The sequence below is a fragment of the Erinaceus europaeus genome, chromosome 4, assembly GCF_950295315.1.
Source record: "Erinaceus europaeus chromosome 4, mEriEur2.1, whole genome shotgun sequence".
Classification (NCBI taxonomy): Eukaryota; Metazoa; Chordata; class Mammalia; order Eulipotyphla; family Erinaceidae; genus Erinaceus; species Erinaceus europaeus.
The window spans coordinates 76,344,722-76,362,270 of NC_080165.1; the positions used below are offsets into that span (position 1 = coordinate 76,344,722).

A 17,549-nucleotide genomic window follows, 5' to 3' on the forward strand; every position below is an offset into this window, starting at 1 on the left:
AAAATGCATATAAATGACTGTTCCTTCTGACAGACCTTTCATAGGGTAGCAATTTTTATTTGGTCCTTATAGGTGTTATATGGTTCCAGAAGAATATATCAGATTACCTGTGCAGTTTCCTATGTCTTAACAAAATCAATCAGTTCTTTGGGTGGGAATTAATCATTTTAATATTATAGAATAATGAAACAAAGCCTATTCATAAAACTTCTCTAATGTCATCTCCTAGTAGTAAAATACTAACATCAGAACTAGTAAATGTTCTACAAGTATCTAACATATAAGTAACTTACTTAAATTTTTGCTTTTTTTAAATTCATGGCTTATGATGAAAAAGTTCAACTCTTAGCTTTATTATTTGAAAATAAAAACAATGAAAAGTGTAAGCTTGATCAACAACTATTATTAAAGCAGTATTTAACAGAAATCTTCTGAGGCTGGAAAAATTTAATTCAAGACAGTTGTATTTGAAACTATCTCTGAGAAATTTGTCAATAAATTGATAGTCATTAAAAAGAAAAAAAAAGCCAGACATTTCAACTCAGATCAATTCATATAAACAGGACTTTCACTGTTCAGGGTTGTGTTCACCTACTATTCTTAGATTACTGTTGACATTTTGGGAGGTGGAATTTCAAGAGTATACACATTTTAAAGCAATTTATTTATTTATTTATAGTTGGTTTCTAAGAATCAGTATAATAATTAAACCAAAACAGACAATTCTATTGTAACTAGGATAATGAATCAAAATTTGTGCTGCTTGAAGTCCTGAGTCGTTGAACTTGATACAATTAATAAACACATATCTTTGCTATTACAAGCAAGTCTCTCAACTTTCAGGTATATAAACTGAGAAGGATTTTCTGGCCCAGATTAGGTTATTTAGAGATATTTTGCTTTTTCAAGTAATTATGCTAGAAATTGCCCACTTTATTTAGAAAAGAAAATGATCAACACAGTCAGTTCTGTCAAAACTTAAACACACAAAGAAAATAACTCTAAATTTTAGTCATACCTTGTTATGTGTTTGAGTCTGTCCAACCAGTATAAGGATATTTGATGAGATGATAGACAAGCAGAAGTTAATTAAAATTATAGACCTCTCAGAGCGTATGTACCTAGCCAGAAAGAAAAGAATGAAAAATTTTAACATTCAACATAAAATGAAGAATTATATGAAATTATTATACAAATTGATATAATTTATCCAGAATATAATACATTAAAATGTTAGGTTTTAGAGAAGAAATCATATAAAAAGGCAGATTTTTTTTTAAAATAAAGGTTATACAATCTAATTATGGGATGGCATGTCCAAGATACCTTTAGAATTCTTTTATCTTTGGACATTACTATGGGAAACATGATATCTTCAAAAGAGCCAAAGTTACACATCTGTTATCAGTTTAGTTGTTTTATTATGAATAAAAATTAATTGTAACTATATAAATTAGTATGATTTCCTTCCTAGATTTGTATATATATTTCATTCTATATAGGTCAATAAAAAACTGAGACTATGAAATATCTCTCACAGATTCCAAAATATTTTCTTATTTGTTAGAAAGTTGTAATTTTCATGAAACCATGAACACATTAATGTATCATTTTATCAACTAGAATATTTTTATGCAACTAAGCTGTTACAATTAATAGTGTTATTTTACTGAATAGCTATACCCCCCAAAAAAAAAGAGAGAGGAAAAAGACTAAGAATCTTTATCTCCAAAAGGTAATTCAGTCCATTGAAGATCATTCACTACTAGGAAAGAAAAAATTATTCTTTTGCCATATTTTATTCTTATGAAGTTTTATATCTAGTCTGTTACATAATTTTTAAGTGCATTAAGAATATAAGCCATGGAGAAAACAGAATCAAATGTTCTACAAGCTGTTTAGCCTGAAAGGGTAACGGCTATTTTGCTTTATTGTACCTGGTAGTAAGTTACTGAATGACAGATACAAAAAGACACTCATAGATTTGAAACTGTTCAATTTGTAATAGAACATGGAATCACTTTCTATAGCAGTTGTGGTCTTTCCAACTAGAAGCACTCTTTGGATGGTAATATTATTAAAGTTCTTTCTGTATCTTCAGTTTTGAGAAATAGTTAGTCAGAGGTCCCAATTATATCATATATTACAGAAGAGAAAGCTAACCAGTACCAGGAGTAAAAAATAAGATCCATTAGACCTACTCTCCTCACCTACTTCCTATTACACTTCCCTCAGTCATTCCAATGCTAACCTTATCAAAGTAAGGACTAGGGGAGTCAGGCGGTAGTGCAGTGGGCCAGGCCCACGTGGCACAAAGCACAAGGACCAGTGTGAGGATCCCAGTTCAAGCCCCCTGCTCTCCACCTGCAGGGGAGTCACTTCACAAGCGGTGAAACAGGTCTGCAGGTGCCTATATTTCTCTCTCCCTTTCTGTCTTCCCCTCCTCGCTCCATTTCTCTCTGTCCTATCCAACAACGACAACAACAATAAAAACAAGGGCAACAAAAAGAGAATAAATATTTTTAAAAGCCTTAAAAAAAAAAAAAAAGTAAGGACTACAAAAGGTGAATAAGGGCAAGAGACTGGCATACTTTAATGATGACTCTTTAGTTACTCTCAGGCCACTCCATCAGCTGGGGACCTAGTCAGGAAGTCCTGGAATTCCCCTCAGACATCATGGGCCTAGAACTTGAATAGATCCCTCTTTCCATTGTCACTTATTATCTCCATCAGGAACAACATAATGGACCCTGTTGTGGGCCCCCATAGGACCTTGCCCTCAACTTGGATCAACAAGTAGAGAACGTTCTATCCTCCAAAGGGAGGCTGGATGACATACTCTATCTACCACCTGAAGAAGATGGGTCCTAAAATTGGGGCAGCTTGGAACGTTCCTACTCATGACCACAGAATGGAAGCTCAGACCTACAGGGATGTAGAGGTTACATAGGCTCCTAAGCTGAATATGGGCTCCAGATCAAATCGATGGGGTTTACGATCAACGTTATTTACACACTTTTCCCATATTTGGGAGCTACTTTGTTCTCTGACCCAGCTTTCTAGCCCTTTTTCCAGCTGTGACATCATCTCCACAGACAGTAACTTAGGTCCACCTGAATATCAGATATCAGGCTCAGGCAAAAACTAATAAAGTCATGGGCCCCTTGGAATATACCTAAAATATACCTACTAGCTATTTCCAAAATGCAGACCCCAAATCTTCATCTGCAATATTCCAGCTTTTAGGTTCATGGTTAGTCAACAATTTGTTTGGCTTTGTATGTTAACTCCTTTTTCAGCCACCAAGTTCCAGACGCTACCATGATGCCAGCCTGACTTCCCTGGGCAGATGACCCCACCAATGTGTCCTGGAGCCCTGCTTCCTGAGAGCTCTGCCCCACTAGGGAAAGAGAGAGGTAGGCTGGGAATATGAATCGAACTGTCAACAACCATGTTCATCGGGGAAGCAATTACAGAAGCCAGATCTTCCACCTTCTGTAACCCATAATGACTTTGGGTCCATACTCCCAGAGGGATAAAGAATAGGAAAGCTATCAGGGGAGAAGGTGGAATACAGAGTTCTTGTGGTGGGAATTGTGTGGAACTGTACCCCTCTTATCCTATGGTCTTGTCAGTGTTTCCATTTTATAATTAAATATTTAAAAAATAATAAGATCCAAAAATCATTTTAAATAAAGAATACATATATATATACATATATATACATATATTAAACCTAAGGGATCTATTTTCATTTATACTGAGCTGAATTTTTGCTTTAACGTTGCTATACAATATCTCAATTTTCAAAAATTTTAAAAGATATGTTTGATTATCATTTAAGTAAAATTTGAATGCTTTATTTCAAAACAATTAAAAATCTATGCTCAGATGGTCGCTGATGTGACTATACCACTCTACAGAACATATCTGTACATGAAGAGAGCATAGTTTATTAATATTTTATGAATATTTCTAACTACATGGAAGATTAACAAATTTATAATTGGATATTATCTTCAAACTAATTTTAGTGCTCATACATTTTACAAATCATTAGGAAATCTTAAAACTTGAACTTTTTAACTGGAAAAAAGCATTAATATACAGTAATATTTGTACTATAAGCTACCATTGCCCTCATTAAAATGCATGTAGTAATGTTACAAAATGAATTTTGTTTATAAAATTGTTGAATTTGGGAGTCTGACGGTAGCGCAGTGGGTTAAGCACATATGGCACAAAGTGCAAGGACCGGCAGAAGGATACCGCTTCAAGCCCCGGCTCCCTACCTACAGGGAAGTCGCTTAACAGGCATTGAAGCAGGTCTACAGGTGTCTATCTTTCTCTCCCCCCTCTGTCTTCCCCTCCCCTCTCCATTTCTCTCTGTCCTATCCAACAAGGATGACATCAATAACAACTGTAAACAACAATGAAAAACAACAAGGGCAACAAAAGGAAGTAAATAAATATAAAAATATCCTCCCTAACAATAAAAATACGTTGAATTTTTCATGCTCTTTTGTCACTTCATAATTTATGGGTCTTAAATTTTTATACACTATTAGTATTACCTTCAATTCTTCTATTGGTATACAGTAAATTGGGGGGCACCAACTCTTAGAAATGCAAAATTTTGCTCCTTCATAATATTCTGACCTATATTTCTCAGTTTCATGTCAAGTTTTGACAGATTATTTTCTTAGATGTTTTGTGAGTTTAAGAAAACTGTTGTAATAGATTGCCAGACTGTGCTAATAAATCATTTATGCCTTTGGTAACTTTTATATGTACTTTATATTGGCAATATTTCTGCTAGTGTTAGTTTGTCATATGTACGGGGGGAAAATTAAAAAGTAGAATCGGTGCCTGAATTTTAAGTACCAAGAAATGGAACACAGATCTAAATATTCTAGTGTGTATGATTTTTGATGTTATTGTGATTACCTAATATCCTGGCAGTACAATAGTATCGTTTTCTAGAAAGTGCTATTCTTAAGGATAAAGGTCTGAGGGAAAAAACAAGATGAATCTTACCAATCTTTTTTAAATTTTGATTCTTAACTTTTTTTCTGTCTACAATGCCACACCTAGACTAAGCATGTTTTTCAGTTCATGGGGTTTGACCATATTTTATTGGATTGCCTTACTTTTTCAGTATTTCACTACCAAATAACCCCTTTACAGAAAGCCAGCACCTCTATTTTGGACCTATGCCAATGTGTGAATTTTGTTAATGAAACATGGGCATTTTAACATCCTGGACAATTTCATATCCCGGATAATTAATTCTTGTCCTCAAAAGAGTGAAACATATAATGGAAAATAATGATTTTTTTAAGTTAAGTCAAATGACATTTTCTTATTACATTACTGTTATATTTTCAGATGAATTGCTTTTATTTAAAATAAAGAATATGAAAACTGGGTAGTGTTACAATTTCAGTGTCATAATATTCAGGAATTATTAATATTTAAACTCTGGACATTATAACTAAATGAACGTGAAATGTTATCACATACAACATTTTCAAAATCTACTAGGATATCTGAAAATTTAATGATATACTTACTAATATGTGAGTAAACCTAAAATAACTCACAGATCTAATCCTAATTAATAGAATGAGATTGGGGATCAGGCGGTAGTGCAGCGGTTGAAGCACTCGTGGCGCAAAGCTCAAGGACCAGCGTAAGGATCCTGGTTCGAGCCCCCTGCTCCCCACCTGCAGGGGAGTCGCTTCACAGGCGGTGAAGCAGGTCTGCAGGTGTCTATCTTTCTCTCCCCCTCTTTGTCTTCTCTTCCCCTCTCCATTCCTCTCTGTCATATCCAACAATGAACGACATCAACAACAACAATAATAACCACAACAAGGCTACAACAACAAGGGCAACAAAGGGGCCTCTAGGAGTAGTGGATTTGAGGTGTAGGCACTGAGCCCCAGCAATAACCCTGGAGGCAAAAAAAAAAAGAATGAGGTTAAATCTTAGATATATAGCAAATTTTAAGGTAACATCAAGAAGATTCAATTTCAAAACCTGTAGAAAAGTCTATATTTTTCCCTGGTTTATGTATTTTTATGACTCAATTTGTTCAGATTTGACTTACTGGAAATATTCAACATGAAAAGTTTTCTTGAGAAAGTGTTTCTATTTTAATGCATGAATATTCTAGAATATTACATTAGTTGTGTGGAACATATTTATATCTTAGGTTTTGAAGTTAAGAATTTGGAAACCACTTTTCTATAAAAGAAAAATTAATTTCACTGTACTAAGTCACCAGATCAATAGTAACTGGGAAAAATGAAAAAATAATTGCACTGAACTTTAGTTGAAAGAGTACCAGATTGAGGTAAGTGAATAACTTGTTGAAGGTAGCCATCAGTTGATTTGGGAAGAAAGGTGTGCATGAATAAGTGAGTGTATTTTATTTATTTTCTCATCACAGGATAATACAAGATTTTTTAAAAATCAGATAAACACACTATATGTGTTTACTATTATTGAATTAATTTAATATAGTTCAAAGATTACAATTACAAATTTCTTATAAAAACTATTTTTAGTCCATTAGAAAATTTAAATTACAATTACAAATTTCTTATAAAAACTATTTTTAGTCCATTAGAAAATTTAAATTACAATTACAAATTTCTTATAAAAACTATCTTTAGTCCATTAGAAAATTTAAACATAAAAATTTGTGGGGGGGGAAGCAAAAAAAACCCAACAAAATAAACTTCAAACTATCTCTAAAACTGTGTGAGATCTATGGTGGATATTATAGGTTTGGGGTCTGTGGGGTGGTGAGGGGATCACAGAATGTTGGTATTGGGTTCAGTATCGAACTACAGCCTTGCAATCTTTTAATCTTGTTAACCATTATAAAAAAACTAGTAAACAATTAAGAAAAAACAAGAGGAGATAGTTGCTACCATTTGCTGATTTAACTGTGAGTAGCAAAGCCTCCTATTTCAAGTGTATTAAGTGATTACATACCTCCATAATGCTGCATAGACAACTGCTAAGGTGATCAAAGCCAAGCAAGAAAGGCCACTGCCTACTATTAGGGTAACTGAAGGTGCACCAGAAGATTCCATGATCTGTAAATTAAACAAAAGAAAAAAATTAGAAAGGAAGAAAAGTTTTTAATCCTCTAAAAATAACTTCTAAACTCAGCAAAACTACAGCACTCAACAACAGCCAATATAGTTGTTATAGTTACCAGATAATTACCCAGTAACCACTCTGTTCACAAATTCTCAACATCCAAAATGACTAATTCTAGTCCCCATCCTCCATTGTGAAGTATCAAAGGCCTCTGAGTTTAAGTACTTGATTTTGGCATTATCCACCTATGGCTTTCTAACATATATAAAATTAAAACTACAACTCAATCAACAGTCACTTGGTAAATTTTCTTTAGTTGAAATTTGAAGCACCATTCATTTTCAACTACAACTCAGTTATTTCACAATATGTATTTAGGCCTAATTTACTTTGCTCTTCCCATTTGCAACTCACTGTGGCACTTAAATCTTTTACCTAAATATGGAAAAAATTTCAAAGTTTTTGACTTTTTGACAACTTTTTTTTTTCGACAACTTTTTTCTAACTGAAGTATTTAATTTTACTTCTTGGGCTCTATAAGGATAATGAATAAAATCAAATTTCAAATTCATTATCTTACAATATATTCTGTGATTATTTTTAAATGAGCAAAATATGTAGAGATAATTTTCACAATGCCATGACCAGTTTATAAATACTTGACCTTGAAAAATCAAGCCTTATATCTTTTAAAAGATATGTGAAGGCTCTAAGCAGTCATTGATCTGAGATGGTTCTCTCCTTATTCTCCAACATGAAACTAACTAATGATGTCTGTTGTTTTTCTTTTTTTTTTTTTTAATGCCAGAAGTCTGAAGAAAAATACAATCAATGATCAAGTGTTTTCCAAAATCTTGATAAGCACATTATATTATGTCAGGTATTTTTTGTTATCAAAACAAGTAAGAAGAGTGATATACTTAGGCCAAATTTAAACAGAAAGAACACCTAATTATTTTTCAGCATTGCACTTTTTAAAATAATTTTTCAAATACTCGTTGGGGATTTTATTTTTATTTTAAACAGTTTACAGCTATTTTAGAAACTATGTTTACAATCCCATATACTTTTAAGAAACACATTTTTACAATTTCTGATAGTATAATCATTCTTGAAAACTATTTTAAAAATAAATATACAAGGACACTCCAGAAAAACTGTACAAAAAAATATCCAATGCAGATATGCAATATATTTGGCTGTAGTGTAGGGGTCTTCATTCTACTACTAACAGTATCTCCATAAATTCACCCAGTTTTTTTATTCTAAAATAAACGTTAAGTTGACAGTTATTTTTACTTGAAAGTTTGCAGCATATTTATAATATGGTTGGAGTACATCTTAAAAACTATGTTACAGAAATTTCAAGTTAGAAGACATAAAATTGAGTATAATTTTGTTACAGCACACCAACTAGAATTCATTCCACTAAACTACTGTAGCTAAGGAGATGAACCCAATTTTGCCACCCTGCAACATCTTCCATTTCCCAATTTAAAATGCAGTTCCCTGGAGAAACACTCGCCACAATGTCCCTGCCTTTGCATTAAAGCTGTGTTTTCCCTTTGTTACTTACTATTTCTCTAGGTTGCTGAGCCAAAATGGCGAAGGTAGAGAGACGATCACATAAGCATTTCGTATGGGATGCATCAGTAAGCACAGTTTTACATCCCTGGGTAGACCACGTTCCCAAAGACTCGTTCCTGCAAAGGGGGGAAAATCGGGATAAATATGCCTGAGAGTCAAATCCGAGAAGAATAAAATGCAGTTTAATTTAAAGAATCGTCTACTGTAATTCCCGTACAGGAAAAAAGGAAAATTCTACTTGTTGTAGAACAGGACGCAATTTAGATGCATCTCCAGTAACGCAAAGGCAGTGTTTGGAAAAAGCAAGCAGGCGGCGGTGCAACGTGCAGAGAGCTGTCCAGCGCCGGAGGTGCTGAAACCCGGACTACCGCTGTCCAGCCCTCTGCGAGGAATAGCAGTGGTGGCAGCGGCGGCAGGGGCAGCCGCCAGAGCTTTGGCAGTCACTTCGTATGTTCATCGGATCGTTTCAAACACTCTGAATGTAAAGAGGCTTTTCATATTTCCATACTAGCTCTGATTTTCGTCCTGTATTTTTGGATAGTGAATGCTGGCTTTTAAATTGCGGAATTTTCTAAGAAGCCTGCCTAAAAGGTTACATAGCTTGAGTTGGGTGATAGGATCTTTCTACTATCTGCTGCTGGTAGGGGATTTTTTTTCTCCCCTTAGAATTAGCTGCTGTGAAAAATTCACCCTGGAAACGGGAAGCATCAGCAGCAGCGGCATCAGCTGGTTCCGACTCTTACAGCCTTTGCCTGGTATCCAGGAGAGGGGTGGGATTCAGACATAAGCTTCCCACTCCACACTTCACTCAGCACAGTGCGTCTCTGAAACCCTTGACATTTCTTTCTCTCGCCCGCTGCTTTGCTCTGGATAAGCATTAAGCTAGTCTCTAGTCTGCAAGAACATTTAGGAGGAATAACCCCACCCCTAAAGTCCTGTAGGAAGAAGAGGGTCTGTTCCAATTTTCTCGTTGGTGTAGCCATTCAACATTCTAAAGCATGTGCTTTATTTCCCACCCCAGCAGAAGAATAAAAATGGTATCAACCTACTCTTCTGGGGGTGGGGGTGAGGGGGAGGATAGACCCTACTACAAGGCGCACTTTCATCTGAACTACTCTACAGGAAGAGGAAGGGGGGGGGAAGCTGTACTTCAACCAATCCACTTTATTATCCTTACAGTGCTATATACTGAATGCACCAATTGTCACCTTTCCTCCCACAGGTACTGAAACTCTCCAAGTAGCAAATCAGTGCATATGTGTGTTCAAATTCCAGACTTAGTTATTATCTGTGTTAGAAATTACTTTAAAACTCAAAGAGGACAACATCAAACTTGATTCTAATTTTAATATGGCACTTTTGATTTCACCTCCTCCCTTTCTGAAAGCCTAAAGCTATTGAGTTAAATATGCATGCAGTCTATTTCTGAGAAATTTCAGTGAGAGTTCTCTATGACAGTTAGACTTCCAGGATGAGGTATAGAATATAATTCACACTACTCCCTTTTAGTATCCAGAAGCAATGTATTCTTTAATATTAATGTTTTGATATCATTAATATTTGTGGTACAAAATATTAATTACAGCTTCTGTTTAAAAATAACACTATTTGAGATATATATATATATATATATATATATATAAATTATACTTAAGTCCACTTAAATTAACCAATTCAAGACTTATTGAGTTTTTTTTCTTTCCTTTTTTTGATGATGCTATGTCACCATGTCAAACAAAATCAGTTGTATCTTAAACTACAACACTATTAAATTCCAACTCTGCCTAATCAGAACTTGGTTTATTTAACTAGGTGTTTCCTGTCTTCTTGTGACACCATTATGGTCAAATGAAAAACATTTATCTCATTTTATAAAAGTTTAAAGAGGAAAGATACAGTTAAGTGAATCTGACATGTTTTAAAACATAACATCTGCATTATTCATCCTGGATGTTCCCTTTACTTTAATTCAGTATCTGTTATCAAGATGGAGAGTACTAAAGTTTCATTATTTTTTTAAGTTTTCTGAGAGAGAGAGAGAGAATATGCCAGAGCATGGTTCTGGCATATATGATGCTTGTGATCCAACTTAAAAACCTCATACTCAGAGTCCAGTGCTTTATCCATTGTGCTACCTCATAGCTGCAGTACCTAAATTTTCTCATTATGTGGTCATTACCAATAAGCCAATTCAAAGTCTTTAATAAGGAAAAAATTTCATTGTAAATAAGAACTGACATGATACAAAGTTATACATTAACATTCATCAAGTAAATAAAGTTTCCTCAAGAACGAAATAAACCTATAAGATATAAAGACAATGTTCAATATTTTTGCAAGATTCTAGAGATCATGTAAATTTTATGATTGGTTTTTTTTAAAGTCAACAATTGAATTGCTGGCCTAGCATAGCCCCAGAAAAAAATAAGAAAAGAGATGATTATGGTCTCCATGGTACACAATCCTTCACTCCATCCCCAAGATTAAAATACTTCTAATCTCACTGAAACCTTTTTCATGGGTTCCTTCCTAGGGCTATGTAAACCTCTGTTTTTACTTTTCTCTGAAAGTACTTCCTTTGCTCACTTTATTTGATTAAACTAATAGGTTATATATGACTTACTGTACAGACTGGTATTCTTTACAGTTTGAGAAAATATAAAAATATAAAATGGTACATCTAATAGCAGATTATCAGTATTTGAAGCAGATGAATAAGATGAGGAAGGAGTAACTACTAACATCTATAACTGTTTACTCCCCAAATTGGGTAATATTAGCATGAAATCACTTTGATGTTAAATTTTATATTGATTTTTAAACCTTTTGAAAGTTAGATAAACATGTAATTTAGCTCAAAAATGCTTTCAGATATGTTACTATTACAACATCTATAACATGTCACTTGTATTCTTAAACATTTCCTACTGTACAAAATTCTTTGAAAGCATGATATATGTATCTGATTGATTTCAGGGATACCTTGTAAAGCAAACTGATTTAAGTGTAGAGTTAATGTGAGGCAAAGCAGTTTCTCCAGTCTGCACAGAATAAGATTTTTAACCATGTGGACTATTCTAGCAGTAACATTATTCTTCCAATGAGACACCTCAGCATGATAAGATTAATGGCATATGTGTGAATTATCCTTAGTTATTAGCTCTAGGTTGTTATCAGCAGGACAAATGCAGTGAAATACTTATGAACATTAGGATACAACAGACTGACAATGTCAAAAGCAAATACAAAATGATACAACACACACATTATGCTGAAAATCATGTTTCTTTCTCAGTATTTTTGCTCAGCTTTATTTTTTCAAATAATACTCAAAAATAACTAGGTCTGCAAAAATCTCATACAACTAGAATAGTCTTTGTTGGCTACACCTACATTCACCATATTAACTGTGAGCTGTCATCTCTACCTCTCTCCCTTCTTCCTATTATTAGACTAGCTAAAAGAAGGAACAAGTCTGCCTGTCCCAAGTATTCAAAAGTGCATACCCACATACACAAAATTCCATAAAAATATGGCACACAATCTATTTCTTCCAGGCTTAACATTTATTTGAGGACTTTCTCCAATTTTGTAAGAATCTAATAGTCTCTTTTGGATCTGAGTGGAACATTGGATTCTTTTCTTGATTTCATGGCAGTTGTAAATAATAAAATATTTTAATATTTAAAATAAAAGTAATGATATATATTAATTTCAATAAAAGATTACTCAGTAAAAATGATAACAGAAATATATTTTCAAATGTTTATATGAATCAGGCTTTTCTCTACTGAAATACTAATATAACTATATATTCCAATTAAATCATCCTTTTACTAAACTATTTTTAATAAATCAGCATGCAAAGAGCTTATTATAAATATATACATCTAACAGGGTTTATTAATTCAAAATAGCTACGACTGTATGTTTTAACATGTACACATACTTTTCTAGTATGCTAGCTATCCTTACAATGTATGTGACTAGAAAGGAATTCCAATCATTAGCAGTTAACTTTTAAGAATTGGTAAATCTATACTATTTTAATACACATATTACACATAAATGAGGGATGAGTAAATAGATATAAAGAGATGATTCTTGAAGAATTTTCATAATACAGACAACTTTGGGGTACAACTAAGAAACATTAATTTTAAGTAAAAATGGTCTTTGAGTGTAATTTTTACTCTTCCGGACATTGTAAATAATGAGCACATTGTTATCTTTAGCAACTGTTACTATGTCAAAATACGGTGAATCATGAAATTAGAAAGCTTTGCTAGAAGAAAACTAAGTGATCATGTAGCCCACTGGTTTTCAGCACTTGCTATACATTAAAATTACCGGAAGACCTTTAAAATTACACCCTGTGGGAGGGGACCAAGCATGGTTACTTTTCTAAAGATCTTAGATAATTCTTATGTGCAGGTGGGCTTGAGAACCACTGACATATCCCAAAGCTTTAGTTTTGCAGATGAGGAACATGAAGTGCAGTGAATCTAAGAAACTTGTTTTAAGCAAAGGAGTGAGAAGCAAAGCTGGGTTTTGCACTTCTAGATCAGAGATTTTTTAAATGCTAACTTTAATTGTGATTTGCTTTTAAACAGAAGGTAATGAACGTACTATATAAAATTATTGTAACATTTGCATATTGTGCACATACTCACAAATATTGAAGCCCTAGTGTCATAAATTTAACAAAATATGACCTAGCCAAACATAAACAGCCCTACATTATGACTTACAGTCTGCTTTTTTTTTTTCTTTGTGTATACTAACGTTTCATGACATAAGTCATCTTCTCTCACTTCAGTAAGGTCTTTATTTAGGAATTACACAAGACTTTATTTTTCTTTATAGAGAGTTTAATATTCCTGGATCCAGACAGATTGTCTTAGTACTAATCAATTAATTGTCCTTTAGCATAGAGCAGAAATGCAGTCTGAAGAGTGCCAATGGATTTTAATTGGTTCTAGAATAATTTGTAGAATTCTACTAATCCAAGAGTAGAGCTTATTACCTCTTCATTTAAATCTTGGTAAGATTCTACATTGACTTTATCAGAAGAATGCAATTAAAATTATGTGTAACTGCTGAATTGATTGGTTTTTCTACTTGCTTTTGGCCTATAAACATCATTTGACAATGAACTCTGAAAAAACTCCACACACTTTAGTGATAGTGTTCAATTCAGTAGTGAGGCTTGAGTTTTCACTAACCAGTTAATAATTATTTAATGAATACTTCTTAAGGTCCATATAAATAAAATACATACAATTACCATTTTTCCCATTAAAGACACTGATAATATGGTTGGGAAGACTACACACAATCCAAGTGTATGCTTTCTACCTAATAATTTCTATAAATTATTCCAGAAAGTGCTGTCAGATTTTTCCCCCTTCTATTCAGAGCCACCGTTATCTCTTGCCTAGATAACTCTCATAACTGGGCTACATGTTTAATTTCTTGCCATGTACAGTTTCAATACAACAGTTTAAAAGACCTAGATGACACAGATTAAAACATGTCACTCTTTCCAGAACTGATCAAAAGGTCATCCAGTATACTTGGAATAAAAAAAAACAAACCCTTACAATGGTCTACAAGAACCTATAAAATCTGGCTTGCCATTGCTGCTCTAATTTCATTTACAAATATTGTCTTTGCCCATAATTTTAAACCACATTGATCTCCAACTTGTCTCACTTTGGCATTTTGTGCAAGCAATTCATTGAGCCAGAATGCACTTCTGCTAATCACTGCTTATTCATTATTTCATGTAGATCTCTGTTCATGTTACCCTGCCACAGATGTTATCAGTGAGGCCTAATATAGAATATAACTCCCCCGGGGATTGGGCGGTAGCACAGTGGGTTAAGTGCATGTGGCACAAAGCGCAAGGACCAGCGTGCAAAGATCCCAGTTCAAGTCCTGGCTCCCCACCTGCAGGGGGGTTGCTTCACAGGCAGTGAAGCAGGTCTGCAGGTGTCTCTCTTTCTCTCCCCCTCTCTGTCTTCCCCTCCTCTCTCCATTTCTCTCTGTCCTATAAAGCATCATCAACAACAATAGTCACTACAAAAACAATGAAAAGCCAAGGCAAAAAAAAGGGAGAAATAATAATTGACTTAATAAGAAGATTGAAATTAAAGTGATGCATAACTACTGAATGAAGATTTCAAGAAGTCCAATAATTTCTACTCCACTCATCTTAAATTTCTGCTATTATTAAAGTTAGCCCAGTCTAGTCTCATGGAGAATAAGAGATTAGTACCACTCTAGACATTCAAGTGAGGTCATATTAGATCATCAGTCACAAGTTGATCTGCCAGCTGATTGCTGTTTCATGAATAACAGTAGTTGAGAACAGAAGAACCAACCAGCTATCTAAGCTACAGGATTGTGATAAAATATCATGGTAACTATTTTGACATTAAGATTTGAGATTGTTTGTATACATAATAATTAATACATAAAGAATTTCCTATATGCCCTTTGTTTTTACCCTGATCTACATTGCCCATAGAACTTACTACATAGAACATAATATATGTAGATATTAAATTCATTTTGTGGGTTTTTATATAGTAGAATGTAAGATCCTTAAGGATTGAGATATTATGTTCCCTTCAGTGTTCCTAGATCCACAGTGCTTGCCATACATTAGCACTTTATATAGAATTTGAACTGATTCAGTTGGACTTGAAGCATATCAATTCATTTGTATATTTAACAAATACTTATTCAATATCTCATATGGCCTAGATTGTATGATAAGTTACTTTATAAACATACTAAATTTCTATTTTGCATTTTGGAACTTGAGCTTAATAGTGGAATTTATCATGCAGATATACTGTTTTGTTGTCATAAAAATGCATAGTAAAATCAAGAATATATCTGTCAATAGGGCTACTGAACACCATGTATTATAAGAACGGTAGGATATGATTCATTGCCAGTAAAAACTTTTCTTTTTTCTTTACCTACTCTTTTATCCTTCTATTTTCTCATCTTCATCTTCCCTTCCATACTTCCATCCTTCCTAAGTTGTGACAAGAACACTTAACATATCTTCAACATATTTTTAAATATATAGTACAGTATATTGACTATAGGCACAATGGTGTAAATAGATGTTTAGAACTTTTTCTTACATTAACTCAAAATTTATATTAGTTAACTGGAAATTCTTCATTTTCCCTCCCCCTTCATTGCCTGACAACTAACATTCCAAAAGTATAAGGTAACAAAAGCAAAAATAAGTAGACTTTACCAAACTTAATAGCAATATGCAAAAGAATAGGTGCAAAGCAGATGGAAAAAAATTAAGAGAAAATGATGCCAAATAAAGAACATAAAAATATAAGTAACTACTACAAACCAAAGGAAAAGAACTACAAATCTCTGGGTTGAGGGTGAGGGAAGATGTTTGGCTTCACTGGGTGGGGGGTGGGAGATGAGGATGGGATGGAACACAGCCTTTGGGTGGTTGGAATGGTGTTTATGTACACTACTATTAATTTGTAATCATATAAATCACTATTTAATTAATATGAGAGAGGAAAATTGATTGAATGTCTCAAACTTTTTAATGCACAGAACACAGGCTGAGTCTTTGATATGTTGACTCTCTTAAAAGCTTAGACCAGGAAGAACAGAAGCAACCAGTGGCACAGACATATACAAATAATATTAAATGACATAAATTATGGTGATGTTGTGTATGATGCAGCAAATCCTAACAAAGGGATTTTCAAAGTTAATCCAATTGCCAAATAATCTGATTATATCAATAGCTATCTATTGCCTTCTTAAACCCTAAGACAGCAAGAACCTACCACTTCCTCTATAGAGCCTATATTTCCTGCAGTCCTGGTACCTCTAGGGTGGGGCTCACTTTCCTGCATGCTTCTCTCAATTCATACCAAATGATATTGCATCCACTGATCCCAACCTAATCAAGGCAACGAGTACCGCCTCAGCATGCTTCATTTCAGACTGTATCCAGAGATGTCAGGCATCGAATGTCAACCCTTCAGCCTCATTACTCAGGTGAGACCTTTCCTTTCATAATATTCTCTAATTCCATTCCAGGAGGTTCATTTCCTAACAAAGTCCCAAAACCTAGATATAGACCAGGTCCCATGAGATAGGCCATATGTTCACATGTATCCATAAATTGGGGCAAAATATATACCTGAAAGCAAAAGTACACAATAGTCTACAGTGAGCCAGTATAAAGTTCCTAATGAAATAGTATCTAATTAGACTTAGATACTCTCCTAACCTACTTCTCTCACTCACTCCAAAGCTAACCTTATCAAAGCAAGGACTGCAAAAGCTGAATAAGGGCAAAAGACTGGCATACTTTAATGATAACTCTTTAGTCACTATCAGGCCACCCCATCAGCGGGGGCCCTATTTGGGGAGTCTTGAGATTCCCAAACAGACATGATGGGCCTAGATCTCAAATAAATCCCTCTTTCCATTGTTAATGGTCATCTATATCAGAAACAACACAATAGACCCCTTTTGTGGGCTCCCATAGGACCTTGCCCTCAACTTGGATCAACAATGGTAGAGGATGTTCCATCCTCCGAAAAGAGGCTGTACAACAAACTCTATGTTCCATCTGAAGCAGATGAGTCCTGAAATTGAGGCAACTTGGAACATTCCTATTCATGATCACAGAATGTGAGCTCACATCTACAGGGATGCAGAGGTCACATAGTCTCCTAAACTGAGTATGGGCCCCAGATCACATCAAATTGATGGGGTTTACAAAAGACAATGTTTATATACCTTTCCCATATTTTGGAGCTACTCTCTTCCCTGATCCA

The 17,549-nt window shown here is 34.2% G+C and overlaps 1 protein-coding gene across 1 annotated transcript in view; it reads right to left on the reverse strand.

Annotated features, from left to right (window-relative positions):
* The window catches only part of ADGRB3 (adhesion G protein-coupled receptor B3), a 923,209-nt gene that overhangs the window by 169,721 nt on the left and 735,939 nt on the right, over positions 1 to 17,549 (reverse strand). The window contains exons 16-18 of the mRNA XM_060189990.1: positions 8,690 to 8,816; positions 7,003 to 7,106; positions 1,019 to 1,121 (exon numbers count right to left, since the gene is read on the reverse strand). Coding sequence (XP_060045973.1) covers positions 1,019 to 1,121; positions 7,003 to 7,106; positions 8,690 to 8,816 — 334 coding nt within the window. The remainder of the gene's footprint in view (positions 1 to 1,018; positions 1,122 to 7,002; positions 7,107 to 8,689; positions 8,817 to 17,549) is intronic.